Here is a 14,917-nt window from a genome sequence, read left to right on the forward strand (position 1 = left end):
TCCGTGTAATTATTTTGGATAAAGCTAGCCGGGTGGCGGGAAGTGGCCCACTGCTCCATCAACATCCATGTAATGAATTCCTAGGTCTGTATGGGCCCACACCACCAGCCACTTCACACACTGGATTTCTTATTCTCATTGTATCTCAGTTACTTTAGAGTTGACATTCTGGCTTTTTAAGTAGAATATTTGTGAACAGTATTAATATCTGTTCTTCATTTGTGAACTTGGAAAGAATTATCTTGTTCATATTTTTTTGTTGTTGCTTTGGGTGTATTATCTGTGATTCATTTGTGTTGATTCATTTAGTTGTATTTACTCACATTTCTCTGTACCAAGGCAAGGGTCAGTAAAGTTCTTAATGGGTTAGATAGGAAACAATTTGGGTTTTCAGGACTATAAACTCTCTGCCATAGGTACTCAACACTACTGTATAGTGTGAAAGCAACAGTAGAAAATACACAAATAAATGAATGTAACTGTTTCCAATAGAACATGGTTTACAAATACAGGCTGTGGTCTAGGGTTGGCCTGCTGTGCAGTTACTTTGATCCATTAGTATTATGTTCTGTGAATATGCCAGAGCTTGTCAATTACAGTACTTGTACTTGAGTCCAGTTCGGATTCCTTGCCTCCCACACCTAAGTTTTGAAGCATTTGTTACAATACTGCTTAAAAGTTAATTGAAATTCCCTTAAACTAACAAGTGTAAAGTAAGCAGTCATCTGCTGCAAAGGCTCCAGCCAGCGAGGACTGTTAGAGAAGAGTGTAATGGAGCTGAAGGTTAGCATCCATAGTGCCATTGTAGCGATTGCAATATTGTACATGTTAAACCCCTGTGTTTTTGGTGGTGCTGAAATAGACAGGCCTGCTTGCTGTTAGTTGGTCAGAAGTACAGCATAAACCAGGCATTATAACTAATCCCAGCACTGTTAGCAGAGGCAAGATTGCTACAAGATGTTTAATACTTCATATCTATGCTTACTGCATCTCTTGATGTGTACTATGGAGTTCACATGATGAAATCATCCAACAATACCTTTTTCAGAATGCAGCCACACTGTCAAATGACCCAAGGGCTAGGTATTAAAAGTCTGTCAAGAACCAAAGCAGCTTCCTCTTTTTCATCTGAATTTTTATGGCCGTTATGCCTTTGCTTAATTAAGCTACTTTTCTCATTGTACATGGCTGCCTAAGTCTGTTTCTGTGTAAGTACTTGGGCTGGTAATGGACCTTGACCCTGTTGGTTTAACATGGATTCCTTGTGTATCTCACATGAATGTCATTTATGTAAAGTCCACGGCGTAGGTCATGGTCAAGAGTTAAGGCTGGAGCCTTTAGCAGCTCCTGCTGCACAGCTCCAGGGCAGTGAGGGACTGAAGGATAATGGGCACATGTAGAGAAGCTGGAATCCGGTAGGCCGGATTCTTAGATGGAGAAGCTGCACCCCCTGGGAGCTCGGCATGTCTTCTATATACAGTTGAACAGGCTAGGCGGTACTTTGCACAGATGAATAAAGAGGGGCTCAGTACAATTAGTAAAATTGTAGGGGAGCAGTCTTTTTTTGAACTTTTTTGAGAGGAGGAAACGGGGAGGAGCTACACTGTGTACACTGTCAGCATTTGTACTCTATACCCAAGGAGAGCTGTGGCAGTCCCCATGAAACAGAGGCATCGTGGTTATATATACAGTCCCAAACAAATCACATTCATTGTGGATATATATATATATATATATATATATAGCCCCAAACAATACACATTCATTCACTCGGGACTTCACTCAGTCTCCAAAGTCCCCATAATTTACCATCCACATGAAAATTGTGTATTTATTGCATTCATAGATCGTATTTATCCTAAACCTTTCTTCATTCCTGCTGTATGAATATACCTGGAGAATGATGTCTAATTACATAGACATGACCATGTCTCACCTTTTGTGACCCATTGTTGGAGTAATGGTCCCATTATTGGTTTTTTTCTGAACATGTTTTTTTTATCCCCCTCTCTGGAAATCAACCCTTTGTTCTGTGATATTGACAGAACCTAGAGCCAATCTTAGGCTTGAAGTTTGATGTATGTATTTCTTTGCTTTCTTGGTTGCGATAGTCTTCAGGTGTCTCCTGGATTATATGGATTGAATGGTGTCCATTGTTAGGTGATGTTTGTGCGGGTAGAGATATTTCTGTTTTCTGGTAAGTTCTGTGCTATTATAATCACTGTGGCTTCCCTGATGTCTGGTGTTAAGCCCAGGAAAATACTGTTCATCAGACTTTCTAGCAGCCGACTCTTAGTTGCTTTTTCTTAGTTCTTACTAGTTGTGGTTTATGGTATTTAATTTGAAGCTTGTGTGTTAGTTTTGTTTATTGAGAAAGGATCTCTGTAGTTCAGGGTACCCTTGAATTCATCATAAAATCTAGGCTGGGCTCAAGCTCAATGGCATTTCTGCTCAGCTCCAAAAAGCTGGAACTACAGGCACTGAGCTGTCACATCAGACAGGGAATATTGTGTTTTCTCCAAAGTCCCTTTTCTTTTGGGTAATGTGGAAAGGACATTTTCTCTTGTGTATTGGCTCACGGACTCATTTTTTCTTTCTATTATAGGGACAAGCTGTGGGGTGTTTGTGTCTCTATCCTGGCTCTCCTGCCTCGAGTCCTCAGGTTGATGCTGCAGAGTCTGCGGGTGAACAGAGCTGCTCCTGAGGAGCTGCCTGTTGTGGGCCAGCTGCTCCGCCTGCTTCTTCAGCATGCTCCCCTTAGGACACACATGCTCGCCAATGCCATCCTAGTGCAGCAGATCATCAAGAATATCACGGTAGGCAGCACAAACCTAGTGCTTGTCCTTAGTAGGGGAGGAGGCTTTGTGTGTGGTGGGTGAGGAGTGCTTTTGAGAGTGAGGTTCCTGTGTCCAACTGACTGTTTACCTTCCTTGTCTCTGATTCAGAACCAGTCTTTTAAAAATATAGACTGAAAGTACTCAAGAAGTTCGGTTTTTTAGGCACTGGAAGCATAGCTACCAGGATTGTGAGACACTATTGACTGGTTATGATGGCAGCTCTTCCCATTTTCTATAGTCAGACTTAGTACTCTATCTGTTAAGATTGGATTGATGTAGGTTTGGATGACTTAAATGAGAATAGTCAAGTAATCTCTTTAGTGTATCTGACATTTATTAAGTGCTACCCAAATGATTGGTATCATAAATGAAATGTTTTTGTTTTTTAAAACAGGGTTTCTCTTTGTAACAGCCCTGGCTGTCCTAGAATTCATTTTGTAGACTGGGCTGGCCTGCCTCTGCCTCTGAGTGCTGGGAATAAAGGTGTGAACCACCACACAGCTAGTTTTTTAAGCTCTCAGGGACAATTTCATTAAAAGTTTGAGGAGAAAACAACTGCAGGCGTAAGCTGTAAACCTTGGCAGCCCTGTGACAGAAGGGAAGAAAGTCCTGCCCTTTAGTTAAGGGTCTGAGAAGGCTGACGATTGAGCCTTGAGGCTCACATTGCAAGGGCGGGGGTGGGGGTGGGTAATAAGCTGTGATACAGCATCGGAGAGTGAGTGAGAAGGCCCAGCGTGCCATGGGGTGCACACCCAGGGCAGTGATAGAAGGAAAAGGAGAATGAAGACTTTACCACAGCCTCTACACCTGGCTGTCAGGGCAGCTTTGTGCTAGAGGATCCCTTAGGAATTTGGCTTGGGTGTATGCGTGATTTAGGGTTTATTCACTGAAGTGTACCTCAGTGTCATACATGTTAATAGGTGTGTGCTTTGACTTTTCTAAGTCTTTGTAGAAGCAGTGGACAATGTGCAGTGTGATAATTTAGACACAACAGTAGAAGGCAAGAAAAGTCAGTAACTTGGATTAGTAGCCTCCATAAAAGAGAAAGAAAAACATTGTTAGTTGGCCCTGCAGGACTAATCTGTTGACATTAGTGAGAAACTCATGAAATCTAATGCTGTGGGGAAGGGATTAGGGTAGAGCTGGTTGGCTGTAGAAACTTGTCTCCAGAATGTCCAGGAGGGAGCAGATTCAGTAAGAACTCATTACACTTAGGCCAGGCGGTGGTGGTGCACACCTTTAATCCCAGCACTTGGGAGGCAGAGGCAGGTGGATCTCTTGTGAGTTCGAGGCCAGCCTGGTCTGCAAGAGCTAGTTCTAGCATAGGCTCCAAAATTGCAGTGAAACCCTGTCTTGAAAAAAAAAAAGCTCATTACACTTATGGGCACATACTGTTTTTCTTTTCACACTGACCATATAAAAGACACAATTTAAAATAAAAGACTTTATTTGACCGTTTAAGAGGGTATGGTCTATAATCATGAAGCACTGTGGCTGGGGTGACTCTCTGGCAATGGGAGTTTGATGGGAGGCATTTACATCTCAGTGGGTCAGGAAGTAGAGAGCTTGGGCCAGAAGTAGGCTCAGAGTAACTCAAGTTCTTAACTTGCAAGACAGCAACATTATGTGGGGACCAATTAGTGAAACACCTGAGCCATTTCATAATTTCAGACTGTATAGAACCTAAAGAGGAATTTTCACCAGCTGTAGCAATACCCAATAGTTGATTGTTTTGTAATTTCCTCTGGTTTATAGATGGAGGATCCATGAAAAGTGTGTTCAGGTAGTTCAGTTACCAGGTTAAATGACCTTTGTTTTCTTTGCAGACTTTGAAGAGTGGTACTGTTCAGGAGCAGTGGCTTACAGACTTACATTACTGCTTTAGCGTGTACATCAGTGGCCATCCCCAGGGACCTAGTATATTGAATGCATTGTATTGAAGAAGCACCGTGGTACCTCCTGTTTGAAATTGTTCATGCACATCCATTTTATTTTGGAAAAATCTGATGTAATGTTTGACATTAAAGCTAAACTTTACAAGAAGTTGTTCACGAACTCCCTTTGTACCGAAGTGGGAAAATCAGGCATAAGAGTTCTTAGTGCGCTCTCATTGTCTGTCTGGAGTGCACAGCTTGCATTTCCTAAAAGCTGCATGTTTACAGGACATGATGATCTAGGGTACCTTCATGCACTTAGCAGCAAATTAGCTGAATCTTTGTGAGCCCATCCAGGTAAACCTGTTTCCATAATTTTGAATATAATCTACTAAACCAAAAGTCAAGGTCATTATTGGTGCTACTCAGCAGGGAAGTGTTGGAGGAGGCTTCTTGTTGGTTCCCGCAGCCCGGCTAGCTTAGACCCGAAATAATCACACAGAAACACTATTATTTAAATCACTGCTAGGCCCATTAGCTCTAGCTTCTTATTGGCTAATTCTTACATATGAATTTGACCCAATTCTATTAATATGTGTATCGCCATGTGGGCTAAAGTACAAGCATCTGTCTCTGGCGGGGCTCCATTGCCTCTCTCTGACTCCTCCCTTCTTTTTCCCAGCATACAGTGTAGCTTTCCCCACCTAGTTCTGTTCTTCCCTGCCATAGGCTCAAAGCAGTTCTTTATTCATTAACCAATAAAAGCAACACATAGACAGATGGACCTCCCACACTGTTTTCTTGTTAAATGTAAACAAACTTATAGACAATATTTGGGAAAAAGTGAGCACATGGCTGCAGCTTGTACCCTTCCAGGACCAGTTTGGAAACTGACAACTGTAAGGAATTAACAGTGTTTTTTCAGCCTCCTGGGCAGTTTCTAAAGGCAAACACTAGACCATGATTTTGATTTAAAATGTGATGTTCATCACATTATGTTCCAGGAAATTAAGGAGTTAAAGGTGCTGGCTGTGGCACAGGTTTCCCATCTGAGAGCTTCTCTAGAGGGAAAAAACCAGACCTGTGCCTAGCTGTCCGAAATCCCAACCAGCAGCAGCTTAGTGCAGGTGTTTTTGGTTAAGCTGGTGATTGCCATCAGTTCTCCTCTCCAGCCTCCTGGAGGGGAGGCGCACAACGAGGCACTCCATAGGAGCAAAGTGGAAACATTTGTCTTTGGAGCTGCTACCTCGTGTTCCGGATAATAAGGCTCTAGGTATGGAAAGTGAAGTGTTCCCGTGAGTAACAGAGGTTGATAGAGCAGAACTCCACACTGGTTCTGCTTTTCCCCCAGGGTCACAGCTTTGGCTTGTTCTTTGACTGACTGGCTGGTTGCAGATTATAAGAAAACTTCTTTGATCTTCCAACGTTGTCAAGATGTATAGATTGCAGACTGTGGACTGTTAAAAGTAAATGGATATTTATATTATTGATCTTAATGAAGAGAAAAGTTCTTTGTGCTGAGGAAAAAGGATTTGGAGTGGGGTTATCCCTGGACCCAAGGAAGGTGGTGAGCCTAGGTGCAGACGACTGTGGTTGTGTCTTCAAGACAGGGACCTGGGTTGTGAGTGGGCAGGACATGCTAGTATGCCTGTCATATGCCGTTCACATGGCACACGTCATTTATACATACCTTTGAATTCCTGTGCCACATACTTTTGTAAGTCTAACAGAAAAATTGGGTTTGTTTGAAGGAATGACAGCAGGGATCTCAGGCTTTTCTCCCCTCTTTAGAGGCTCTCAGTGTGTGGCCTAGGCTAGCTCTGAACTCATAACACTCCTGCCTCAATCTCCTGATAGTTGGCATTTCAGTACTACACCTGGCTGTCAACATTGGTTTCTTGGGTAACAGTATTAGGCTGCAACAAAAACATTAGTTTTACACACCATAACAATGGACAGCCACAAAAATGGCAGGTGGGAAAAACTTGCTGAAGATGTGTCTTACTCATAACGTCATGTGAAAGATAAAAGTAAGTATGAAATATGGGCAGTTTGGGGGAAGGAACACAGGTTAATTTCCCTGAGTTTAAATTACTGCTTTTAGAACATGGGCACTGGAAACTGGTATCTTGATATAAGTTGTCATCTATATTCCGCTCCAAAGGTGGAGGAATATATTGGGTTCCAATAGAGGTCCATTACCAATAACCACATGAGCCTTGGTCATTGCTCTTGCTAGTGGGAGCCCAATAAGGAGATGGGCATCCGTACAGAACTAGGTTCAAACCCAGTGATGGTGTATGTGTGGAAGATTGCTGAGAGCAGACTGCTTATTTGGGTTTCGTGCAAGCCCAGCAATAGTCCAGGGAGCCTGCATCTTGGGATTTCCATCACTCTCTGCCTTTCTATGTGTAAAGCCTTAGGAGGGCACTTCCCAAATTGGAACAACATGTACATTGCCCAGCAAATTTTTTTAAAAAATTGAATAGCCCACCGAGCAAAATTTGAAAAACCTTAGCACCACTGAATTCTTAAAGCAAAAAGCAAACAACTCAGTAGAGTTAATGCTTTTCTTTATGGTTCAACCACTTGATTCCATGTTTTAGGGCCTTCTATGTAAGTTCAATTCACTGAAATAATTGATAGACACGTTTTCTAGTTAAACCTTAGCACCTATCTGACAGGCTTTACTACTAAGTGTTTTGTGCTTAATGTGGGTGTGCTTGGGTCTAACAGCCTGTGTTGCCCCAAATTTGGGGCTAATCAGATTGTTTTGTTTGATTTCAGACAAGTCAGAAATTTGCAAGACAAACGCACTGCTTGTTCCATGAAGCCATTAAAAAGTCTCAAGTATGTCTTTGCATTTACTCAGTCTTTAAGCACCTCTAGGCTGCCAAACATCTTCATTTTTAAGGGCCAGTGGTAAATATGGATTTGAGAGGAATAATCTGATTGCCTACTTTGTATTTAATTATATCTAAATGCCATATATCTTGTAGTTTCATATGAAAGTTCTTATTTTGAAATATTTTCAGTCCAGTATAAGGACAGTCATGCCACGCAACTGTGGCCCTTGATTCCTTTGAAAGTTTCCAGCTACCCCACCTGCTACTCTCTGATCAGCCTGCCTTGTGCTACATGAATTAGCCAACTCTTATCAAAGATTTTGCAGTAATTACTCTGCTTTTCCCCACCAAAAACTAAACGGTAAAGTTCATGCTGACAGTCATTGTTCACCTTCCAGATACTCTCTGTTCTGCAGGATGGCCTGTAGATTAGGGAGGGGGGGAGCGTGTTGCCATGGCCACCTGTGAAGACAGGCCAGACCTGGCATTAGCTGCTGACAGCCCTGAACTTATCACCCACTCTTAATGCTGGCCTGAAGGAAGAGGCCCTGAGTAAAACTCCCATGTCTGGTGAGGGAAAAGAAGTTCCCTGTGCTGCTGCTGCTGCTGTGGGTGCAAGTGTGCTACTGAGCCTGACAGAATGCGCTCTAATGGTGCATGTGGCCTTTCATCTGTGGGGAGGGAGGTACTGAAGTCAAGGATTCTAACACACTCCTTTGAAGAAAGTCTGTGAAGAATGCAATAAAAGATCAATAATAGATAGCTACCATTTATATTTCTATTGGAGGTACTATTAATTGGTTTTTAGTTGTGAAAATTTTTTGCCTCTTAAAGATGTTTATTATAGTAATCCATGAAAAGGGGGAAGTCAAAGGATCATGGGAAAACTCATCCAGTTGCCTTACCTGGATTGAGATGCAGCACAGGAGGGCCTTTGGAAGGCTTGGGGGCATGATGTACTTTCCCGTCTTGAGAGCAACCTGCAATCAACCAGCAAGGCACCTATGTGTTAATGATCCCTGTGATCTACCAAGTTCTGAGTTCTCACTGAGGTGAGGGCTTGCCAGTGCCTGCCCAGATAGTTAGGCATGTGTGGGAATACGGTTCAATATCCTTTATAAGTTTGGTACTAGAAATGCTTCAGATTTTGGAGTTGGTTTGTTTGGCTATTTGCATGAACCTTTCTGGCTGAGTACCCCTAATCCAGTGGTTCAAAAGCTGAAATTATTCAGAATCAGAAACCTAATGATCACAGACGTAGGCTGGGAGCGGACAAGTCGAAATGCTGTCTAAACTGCAAGGGATGTTCCTAAAGGTGCCCGGGCTCTGTTTCTCTATTGAGCAGCTATCCAAAGTGCAAGGATATCTGGACTGATATATTCTGGGGGCCTTTTGTAGAGCTGGTACTATTTCAGGTTACAGCCACTCTCTGTTCAGTTCTGCAGTGCCTGGGTCATGGGCCTTGGCGTAGATGAGCAACACTGCTACCTCAGCCCAGAATGGCCAAAGGGACACGGGGTCTGAGGGCCCGGTGGGTTAATGTGAGGGGAGGGCCCAAGCAGACATCTGAGAGGTCTCTAAGAGGAGGGGCTCTGGCTGGAAGGAAGGCATTATACTGATTAGTGAAAAGTCTCCTGGTGACTGAAAATAAGACTTTTTTTTTTAAACTCTGCATGGAGAGTTGTCCAGTTAAGTCTTATTGCAGACTGGTGTGACACTCAGGATCCCGAGTGTTTGTTGCAGAGTACCCAGAATACTTACCATAGATCTGCCTGAGCACTGAGTGCCTTGCAGACTTGGTGGCTGACATGCCTTTGGGAGGACTTTTGGGTGTTCTGCTTACTGTGACGGACTTTGGGAACCTGTGTTCCACTTCTGTCCTCCAGACCCGAAGGAGCAGGGCTGTGCACACTTGGGTACATCTGAGCATGTCTCCAGCTCTGAGCTGCTTCACGTGCAGAAGACGAGGCAGGTGTTTCCTGAGCTGGTATCTGGTGGGGTCAGAGGACAGGCTGTCAGACCCTGCAGTGCTGACAGCTGAGGCAGTGGAACAAGCTCCCACCCCGGCTTCAGCACCCACACTGAGTGAGGTGTCACACATGAGCCAGGAGCTGGGTGTTTGGGAGGCTCTCCATGGCTGCTGGGATTCCCTGGGTGTACATGGGGAGTAGATGCTTACTAGGCAGAGAAAGGCACTCCAGACAGCAGAATTGGTACAAGCAGAAATGGGGCATCTATGCCCAAAACATGTGGTCAAAGCACCATGAGCTTGGTTAGGGGAAGGATCTATGGCTGAGCCATGCTGTAGGAGCCAGCAGTGTTGATCATGGAATATTCCAGTCACCATCCTAGGGTTTGAGTCCTGGGGAGGCACATTGTAGGACATTTGTAATGACTAAGCATCTTGGGAAGATGATACCAAACCCAGAATTTTGTGGCCTTGCACTGCTAATGGGTCTGCCCCACTCATGATGGCACACATGGACATAAACACCTCAGATATAGTCAAGTCTTAATTGTTAATAAAAATTACAATTTTAAGACTTATTTTGGGGGTAGGGGCTAAGGTCGCATCTTCTCACACCATCCCTGTCTTCTGGCTCTTTCCTGGACACGTTCCCTACAAAGACAGCCAGGATTTCATGAACAAGAGTGTCAAGTCCTGTCCCCTTATCCCCTTCATTGTTCTTTGGGCTTGGTGCCAGACACTGTCCAAGGACAGGCAGTACTTGGGGTTTCTGTAGATAAGGGAGAACAGCTGAAACAATCACTCAGTGTGCTTTCCCACGGGCCCTTCGAGCACTGATGTCCCATCTCAGGTCGGCACAATGGTGGAGCCCAAGCAAACCTGCATATTCACCTGCCCAGGTGGGCGTGCACAGTGAGTCCCCGTTCCTGAGGGAATGACTGGGCTCATTTACTCTGGACACTTGGTGACAGAATCTGTCAACCTTGGACTCTTCAAAGGGACCCAAGCAGACAGTCTGAGGAGAGACCTTTCAGCTAGGAACAGCTGTGGCCTGAAAGGGTAAGCCTTGCTGTTTTCAGTAAAGATGCTTTAAGCAAAGTTTCCTTGGCTGCTAGCCAGGGCATGTGCTGGCGTGATTCTCCAAGTGGAGAAATAGTGGCTATTCTCACCTGTGACTTGGCATGGGGGTGACCATCTTAAAGTCAGTACTCGTGCCTTCTAGCTCTGGAATGTTGGTTAAGCCAACAAATCTCCTTGTGCCTCAGTTTCCTGATTTGTGGGATGAGGTGAGGACAGACCTACCTCACCGTGGTTTGAGGATTTGGCCCAGTAAATGCTGACTGCTATTGGCAATGGCAGTGACAGCAGCAACTGATGTAGAACTGTTCCCTGACGTGTAGCACCCCTTCTCTAACTTCAAAGAGGAGCACAAGTCTCCTCTGCCTACCACCATTATCATAACCGCAGCAAACACACTAGTGATGAAGGGCCTAGGATGTGGGCCAGTCACAGTCAAGTGCTATTATAGGCACAAGTCATTTTCCTGAGCGTTTGTGTCCTTGTCTGGATGGCCTCCTTGGGATGTGACTGGAGCCACGGGAGCTTGGGCGCATTATTCAAAGCCTGGACGAGCACAGATGAGAAGGCCTGGCTCTGGGTTGTGTCGTCTTCGGCAGGGTGTTCCCGGAGGCCTTTCTGTTGGCTGCTGTGCTCCCTGCTAGTACTGATGGGCTGTGACACACCACATATGCAGTTCCCAGTGGCTTGCTGTTTTGTCTCCCCAGCATTACAGGCCACATAACTCCTGTGTTGTCACCAAGGACGGTTTCACTTGGATAGAGTGGAGACTCAGTGTGAAGGAGACTGATACAGGAAAATCTGCCCCTACCCTAGAGGTAATCAGGCTCCGCACATCCCAGTCCTATGACATAGCCTCCACCCCAGATTTTAGGCCCCAGCTCAGTCTGTGTGTGATGGTGGTTCAAATATGTTCATTGATTTTTAGCATAATGATCTTGTATATCTAAGCACTGGTTTAGATATTTGTAGTATGACAAATTCCTGGGTTAGAGATAAAAAAAAAAATACCTTGTGATATGACAGGACAGGTAAAGGCACCTGTTACCAAGCCCAATGTCCTTCCTGTGTTTAATTCCTGGGACCCACATGATAGGAGAGAACCAGTTCCCGCAAGTTGTCCTTTGATCTACACACACACACACACACGATAAACATTAAAATATTCTTTAAAAAAAAAAAAGATTCTGGGGCTGAAGAGATGGCTCAGAGGTTAAGAGCACTGACTGCTCTTCCAAAGGACCTGGGTTCAATTTCTAGCACACATGGCTCACAACTGTCTGTAACTCCAGTTCCAGAGAAACCAATAACCTCACACAGACATACATGTAGGCAAAACACCAATGCACATAAAATAAAAATAAATAAATTAAAAAAATAAAAAAGATCCTACATATGATGCACCAGAGTTTACAAAGCATGCAGCAGTCTCATGTACAGGAGTTGGTAAATCCCACTTTACAAACAGGAAAACTGAGGGTCAAGGGAGGCCCAGGGATTTTGCTTAAAGTTAGGTTGCTGTCAGAACCGCAGCGGAAAACTGGGCTTGTTCTGTACTGCCCTGTCCTCGGCACGTACCTCTACAGAAAAATCTTCCATTTTACTTACACCACGTGAAGTGCTGGGAGGGAGAGGTACATCCATGGGAAGAAGGCTCCATCCAGTTGCCTTTATCCTGAACACAGCTCACCAGAACACAGAAGACAGCACAGGACGTAACAACAGCAGGCCGGTGGCGGACTGCAGTCCCTGGCCCTCTTACCTTCGCCAAGCTCGCTGGATGACTGCTGCGGCCTTGTTCTTTCTGCGGAATAGCTCTTTCCTACTTAGCTCCCTCTGGATTATCTGCAGGCGCTGCTCTACAGGGAGAAGGTGGATATTCACACTCTGTCCAGGAGGGGGGCCATGGACCACATTTCTCTCTGGAGATGCCCGGGCATCCTCACACAGCTTCTTGCATCCAGACCTCAACTCTTCTGTACGGAGTGGCAGATCTGAGGAGACCCCTCCTACAAGCTTGTCCGGGGTCACCTTGTTTCTTGGTGTGCGGTGATGGAGAGGGCTCTGTTCAGTACAGGCAACGTCCCTCCTGGCACTGCCAGGCCGGCTGGACCCAGCTGGGGAGCACCTGTCTCTGAGCTGGTGGGTGCGCCTTTTCTGGGAAGCACCTCTGGGCCTGGGTGCCCTGTCCTGCCTCCTGCTTGCCTTCCTGGGGCTGTCCTGCTGGGACGCACTTGCAGGGCTGGAGTCCTCTCCTTTCTCAGCAGGCTGGGCTGACCCAAAGGACAAGGGCTGCCTGGCCCTGCTTGGTCCCTCCACGCATTGGTGCTCTCCATTGGTCTCACCTCTGCACTTCTCCACAGAGGATGCTCCCTGATGCCTGGCGCCATCACCGCCTTCACGGGATCTGAGATGCACATAGGCAGAGGGGCCTCTGCAGTGTTCCCTGGGTGTTTCTTGGGTAGACAAGGAAAAAGAAGAATAACAATCAGTGTCTAATACTTTCAGGTGAAGGCTGTTGTGTTCATCTGTTCACAAGAAAGATGCAGACACTTCCGGTAGCATCACAGTGACCATGGCAATGTAACAGTAACACAATAACACAGAACAAAACTCATTTTTCCCCAGCAATTTGATGAGTTAGGCAGCCAGAAAGCATTCTGTTTCTTTCTAGAAATACCCATTAAAATAGCAGGAACATCCTTTTAAACGTACCCTCTTGCTTTAAAAAAAAAATAAAGGGATTCTGGATGCAGAAAAGAAAATTTGAAAGGCAGAGTGATGAGGGCGTGAACTGAATCCACCAGTGTCCGCTGTCCAGCAATGGAGCAGGTCAGGGGTGGCCTTATTAGACACCTGGCTGTGTCGAAACAGAGCCTTGCAGGTAGAATGTGAACTGGAGTGGAGACCCTGCAAGCAGCCGGAGGCTCCTGAAAGACACAAGCCGCATTACAGTGTGCTTGCCAGCACCAGGAGATGAAGACCATGTGTCTCTACCTAGACTCCAGATGGGTGGAGTCTCCCTTGTGAATTTGAACCCAGTTTTGTATTCCATGTGGGTTCAGTGTGTATTTCTTATATATACAATGTTTTGCCTGCATGTGTCTCTGCAGGCCAGAAGTTGGCACCAGATCTTATAGGTGGCTGTGAGCCACCATGTGGTTGCTGGGAATTGAACTCAGGATCTCTGGAAGAACAATCAATGCTCTTAACCGCTGAGCCATCTCTCCAGACCCCTCAGTGTGTATTTCTTAACCTTAGGACACATTAATATACAAACTGGTCAGGGTGAGGTATCCCAGGATGGCCGACAAAAAGCATAGGCAATATTGCTTTTGTGTGTCATGTCCTCAACTAAACATATGCAGGGGGGTCTTCTGAAGGAGATTATCACGGTCCAAAATTATAAAGTGTACAAGGGCAGAGTCTGCCTTGAATGACAGTTAATGTACAACATGGAGGGATTAGGTCTCCCAGAAGTTTGGTAAACATACATGAGATTAAAAATATGCAAAAAGATATGTCTGAAAAAAGTGAACAAAACACAGAACAAAAAACCCAATTCAATGAAGACAGCACCAATGTAAACATCAGGCAGGAACTTGTGCTCCTGGGGAGGCAGAGTTGACACATGCCTCCACGGAGGATGGTGGAGATGCAGAACAAAAGGATACCATCCATGGGATGTGCTGAGGAGCCAGCAACAGAAACAGGAAGAACTGAGACTCAGGTGGTTCTGGTGAGGAAGGCCTGTACGGATCCCAAGGTCTGATGGTCAACTTTTCAGCCTAGAACCTGCTACTGGTTTGGGGCTGGGACCCTGAACAGCCCAAGGAGACAAGGTGAACTGGCAGTAGCTTCACAGCCGCCACAGCTCAGCTCTGGGGCGGGATCACAGGATCTTGAATTGCTGGCCCTCCCACTGTCAGTCTTTACTATCACCCTAGGTTTCCAGTTGGAATGTCAGTGTTTCCTTCTCAGCTGGAAATGTATGGGCTCGTGAGCCAAGTCAGCAGAGCAATAGTAAAGTGAGAAGAATAGATGAGATTACATGTTATAAACATTATCAGGTATCATATGTGTGAGAATATCTATCTATTGTGCTTTGAATAAGAATGTCCCCCATAGATCCATATATTTGAACAGCTGGCCCCCAGTTTGGGAGCGGTTAGGAGATGTGGCCTTGTTGGAGAAGGTATGTCACTGAAGGTGGGTTCTGAGGTAATCCCAGTTAACGCGCTCTCTCTCCCTCTCCTCTCCTCTCCTCTCCTCTCCTCTCCTCTCCTCTCCTCTCCTCTCCTCTCCTCTCCTCTC

At 45.3% G+C, this 14,917-nt stretch overlaps 2 protein-coding genes across 10 annotated transcripts in view; one reads left to right on the top strand and one right to left on the bottom strand.

The window, feature by feature from the left end:
• Positions 1 to 4,880, top strand: part of Tex10 (testis expressed 10) — a 32,733-nt gene extending 27,853 nt beyond the window's left edge. For 3 of the 4 annotated variants that reach the window (XM_050155918.1, XM_050155919.1, XM_050155920.1), the window contains 2 exons: positions 2,606 to 2,816; positions 4,664 to 4,880. In XM_050155918.1, coding sequence (XP_050011875.1) covers positions 2,606 to 2,816; positions 4,664 to 4,777 — 325 coding nt within the window. In that variant the 3' untranslated portion in view covers positions 4,778 to 4,880. Of the gene's footprint in view, positions 1 to 2,605; positions 2,817 to 4,663 lie in introns of those variants that run through there. The other variant, XM_050155921.1, reaches the window with a different exon arrangement.
• Positions 4,881 to 5,019: 139 nt separating this feature from the next.
• Invs (inversin) overlaps positions 5,020 to 14,917 on the bottom strand; it is a 134,573-nt gene continuing 124,675 nt past the window's right edge. For 5 of the 6 annotated variants that reach the window (XM_050155916.1, XM_050155912.1, XM_050155913.1 and 2 more), the window contains 4 exons: positions 12,366 to 13,059; positions 9,319 to 9,548; positions 8,463 to 8,537; positions 5,020 to 6,168 (listed from right to left, as the gene is read on the bottom strand). In XM_050155916.1, the coding sequence (XP_050011873.1) occupies positions 6,065 to 6,168; positions 8,463 to 8,537; positions 9,319 to 9,548; positions 12,366 to 13,059 (1,103 nt within the window). In that variant the 3' untranslated portion in view covers positions 5,020 to 6,064. The remainder of the gene's footprint in view (positions 6,169 to 8,462; positions 8,538 to 9,318; positions 9,549 to 12,365; positions 13,060 to 14,917) is intronic. The other variant, XM_050155917.1, reaches the window with a different exon arrangement.

Source organism: Alexandromys fortis, unplaced genomic scaffold (genome assembly GCF_014885135.2).
Source record: "Alexandromys fortis isolate MF-2015 unplaced genomic scaffold, M_Fortis_MF-2015_v1.1 scaffold_92, whole genome shotgun sequence".
Lineage (NCBI taxonomy): Eukaryota > Metazoa > Chordata > Mammalia > Rodentia > Cricetidae > Alexandromys > Alexandromys fortis.